At 52.3% G+C, this 3,462-nt stretch overlaps 1 protein-coding gene across 1 annotated transcript; it reads left to right on the top strand.

Annotated features, from left to right (window-relative positions):
- The first annotated feature begins 638 nt into the window (after positions 1-638).
- LOC146679167 (uncharacterized) lies at positions 639-2,370 on the top strand. Its single transcript, XM_085406780.1, has 2 exons — positions 639-2,068; positions 2,118-2,370. The coding sequence occupies exons 1-2, from the start codon at positions 639-641 to the stop codon at positions 2,368-2,370; spliced, it is 1,683 nt and encodes a 560-aa protein (XP_085262906.1).
- The last annotated feature ends 1,092 nt before the right edge of the window (positions 2,371-3,462 follow it).

Here is a 3,462-nt window from a genome sequence, read left to right as displayed (position 1 = left end):
GTTAGGGTTCCTGGGTCGGTGACCCAGTGTTTTGTGTTTTTGGTTATTTGATTTTGTTATTTCTTTATATTCTAGCTTTGCTTTACGGGTTTTTCTTAAGTTAAGGTCCTCTGGGTGGGGTTTGGTTAGAGTTTTAGTGTTTTGGTTTTCTGTCTGTGTTCCTTTGTTGCTGTCTTCCCTGTCTGCTGTATTTCCACGTCCAGTCAGTGTCTGTGTCTGCCCTGGTCCCACGTCTCTGTTCCCTTTGTTTTAGTGCTTGCCTGTGAGTCTGTGTTATGTTTCCTGTTTTACTTTGGAAGTCTATGTCTGATGTTAATGTGTCTGGTTTTGCTTCCCCTGGTCTCGTTAGGCCTGATTTGCCCCAGCTGTTTTTCCCTCCTGTTACTCATTCCCTGATTGCTCCCTCTGTGTATTTAAGCCCTGTGTTTCTCTGTGTCCATATCGCGATCTACCGTTTATTTTGCTGTGTGTTTTGCCAGTCCACCGGTGTTAGTTTATTTTGAGTTTTTTTCCAGTTATGTTATGTTTGCGTTCAGCATTAAAGCTGTTTTGGTTTAAATTTGTCTCTGGAGTTTGCATCTTGGGTCCTATCCCTGTCCGCACACAGCCGTCATCTAACAGAAGATCGCGACCAGAACATGGACCCTGCAGACTCCTCTTCCTCAGAGTTCAACAGCGAGATGAGGTGGATGGTGAGTCTGCTCGACCGCATTGCCCAGTCACGGGATCTACGGACTATGGCAGTTGGGCTGAATGCAGTGGATGCCATCATTCGCCATAACCCTCAGCTGTTTCAGTTTGCTAAGGACACTAAGTTGGACGACACCATTACTGCCTGGAGAGAGCAAGTCAAGGCTGGTGAGCTTGCTCTCTCACTCTCTACATCTTCCCCACCGTTACCCCAGGACAACACACACTCTCCTTCTGTCTCAACATTGCCACGGACTTCCTCTCCCTCCCCACACCAGCTGGGTTCTCGTTCACCTGCCTTTTTTCTGGCAGCTATGTGGTCAGAGGATGAGGAGGTCTCTTTTTCTCCACCGGTTCCTGTTTCCTCATCCCGAAGGAAACGGCGTTCTGGCCGCCGCCACAACAGAATTGTTGAGCATTCTGACTCTGGACATTCTGACATCACACCCACTTCATCTGTTCTGCGAACTGGTTCTGCTGGAGGGTCCAAGGGGCCCGTTCAGCCTCCTGTCTCCGCTGGAGGGTCCGAGGGGCCCGTTCAGCCTCCTGTCTCCGCTGGAGGGTCCGAGGGGCCCGTTCAGCCTCCTGTCTCCGCTGGAGGGTCCGAGGGGCCCGTTCAGCCGTCTCCTCCTGCTGGAGGGTCCGAGGGGCCCGTTCAGCCGTCTCTTCCTGCTGGAGGATCCGAGGGGCCAGTTCAGCCTCCTGTCTCCGCTGGAGGGTCCGAGGGGCCCGTTCAGCCGTCTCTTCCTGCTGGAGGGTCCGAGGGGCCAGTTCAGCCTCCTGTCTCCGCTGGAGGGTCCGAGGGGCCCGTTCAGCCTCCTGTCTCTGCTGGAGGGTCCGAGGGGCCCGTTCAGCCACTTGCCTCGTCAGCTGGGGGTCCGGGAGGACCCAGCCAGCACGTCCCAGTGTCTGCTGATGGTTCTGGCGAGGCCGTTCAGCCACCACGGGCCTCCGAGTCTGCAGCTCCGCCCGGTCCGGCCTCTGCAGCTCCGCCCGGTCCGGCCTCCGAGTGTTCAGCTTCGTCTGCGCCTGGGGTCCCCATGCCGTCTGGTCCTGCACGTCCTGTCCGGCCTGCACGTCCTGCTCGTCCTGCTCGTCCTGCACGTCCTGCTCGTCCTGTCCGGCCGATGACTGAATGTCGTTGCCGTCATGGCCGGCTCCTTGACCTACGCCGCCGTCATGGATGGCCCCCTGAACTACGTCGCCGCCAGTGCCTCCCGCCCGGCCGGCCTCCTGATCTGCTCGGTCGCCGTCGGTGCCTCCCGCCCGGCCGGCCTCCTGATCTGCTCGGTCGCTGTCGGTGCCTCCCGCCCGGCCGGCCTCCTGATCTGTTTTCTGGGCTCTTGGGCCATCAGCTTCCGGGCCGCCCCCCTGACCTGCCCGGGTTTGGACTGTTGTTCCGTCAGCCTCCGGGCCGGCCCCCTGAACTTTTTCGAGACTGTTGCCTGGGCCTCTGTGCCTTTCATGGGCTCTTTTGTTTGTTTGTTTTTGGACTATTCCTGGGCCTTTGTGCTGTTGTTTTGGACTTTGTTTCCTGTGTTTTGGTTTCTGGTTCGATGTGTTTCATTTGTTTCGTGCCCTCCGTCCTGTTTCCCCCACCGCCCGCCCTGGTTGGGTTGTTTTTTGGTGTTCTGGTTTGGGCTGTCTGGAAGCCAGCCCTTGAGGGGGGGGTACTGTTAGGGTTCCTGGGTCGGTGACCCAGTGTTTTGTGTTTTTGGTTATTTGATTTTGTTATTTCTTTATATTCTAGCTTTGCTTTACGGGTTTTTCTTAAGTTAAGGTCCTCTGGGTGGGGTTTGGTTAGAGTTTTAGTGTTTTGGTTTTCTGTCTGTGTTCCTTTGTTGCTGTCTTCCCTGTCTGCTGTATTTCAACGTCCAGTCTGTGTCTGCCCTGGTCCCACGTCTCTGTTCCCTTTGTTTTAGTGCTTGCCTGTGAGTCTGTGTTATGTTTCCTGTTTTACTTTGGAAGTCTATGTCTGATGTTAATGTGTCTGGTTTTGCTTCCCCTGGTCTCGTTAGGCCTGATTTGCCCCAGCTGTTTTTCCCTCCTGTTACTCATTCCCTGATTGCTCCCTCTGTGTATTTAAGCCCTGTGTTTCTCTGTGTCCATGTCGCGATCTACCGTTTATTTTGCTGTGTGTTTTGCCAGTCCACCGGTGTTAGTTTATTTTGAGTTTTTTTTCCAGTTATGTTATGTTATGTTTGCGTTCAACATTAAAGCTGTTTTGGTTTAAATTTGTCTCTGGAGTCTGCATCTTGGGTCCTATCCCTGTCCGCACACAGCCGTCATCTAACAAGTAAAAGCTTACTTGGATGCATACATGTACACTTCTCTATAATGATAGTAAGTTTTCCCTTAGCAAAACACAAAGCCTGACACAGATAGATATTGTGACTGGTTTCTTTGCTTACGGTTCAAGTTAAATTTAAGGTCAGGGTTATTATTCAATAAGAAAATATACTTTAGAGGGTTTACAGTTCATCTAAGGCAAATAGGGCAGGGATAGCTCAGTAGGTAGGGTAGAGTGGTGGCCCCTAGATCGGAAAGGTGGGGGTTTGAATCCACTGAACGGTTACCCTGAGACACCCCTCAGCAAGGTACCGTCCCTACACACTGCTGCCCACTGCTTCACTGAGTGAATGGGTTAAATGCAGAGAGGATTTTTCCCACAGGGATCTATAAAGTATCTATAAAGTATACATTAATGCCAAGTCTTTAAAAATCACACTCTAACTCTAAGCCTTGTACTGATATCTACAGATACTGGGGAAA

This window comes from Rhamphochromis longiceps, linkage group LG1 (genome assembly GCF_057381845.1).
Source record: "Rhamphochromis longiceps isolate RC_006_pf linkage group LG1, R_longiceps_female_GT1.1, whole genome shotgun sequence".
Taxonomy (NCBI): Eukaryota; Metazoa; Chordata; class Actinopteri; order Cichliformes; family Cichlidae; genus Rhamphochromis; species Rhamphochromis longiceps.
The sequence above is the reverse complement of the archived record's forward strand: the minus strand, read 5'-3'. Positions and strand labels throughout refer to the sequence as shown.

What these genes read in the sequence shown, in the direction of transcription:
- LOC146679167 (XM_085406780.1), top strand. Translation starts at nt 639, where the DNA reads ATGGACCCTGCAGACTCCTCTTCCTCAGAGTTCAACAGCGAGATGAGG. An exon ending in CCGGGCCGCCCCCCTGACCT is followed by an intron (nt 2,069 to 2,117) that starts GCCCGGGTTTGG and finishes CGGCCCCCTGAA; the next exon opens with CTTTTTCGAGACTGTTGCCT.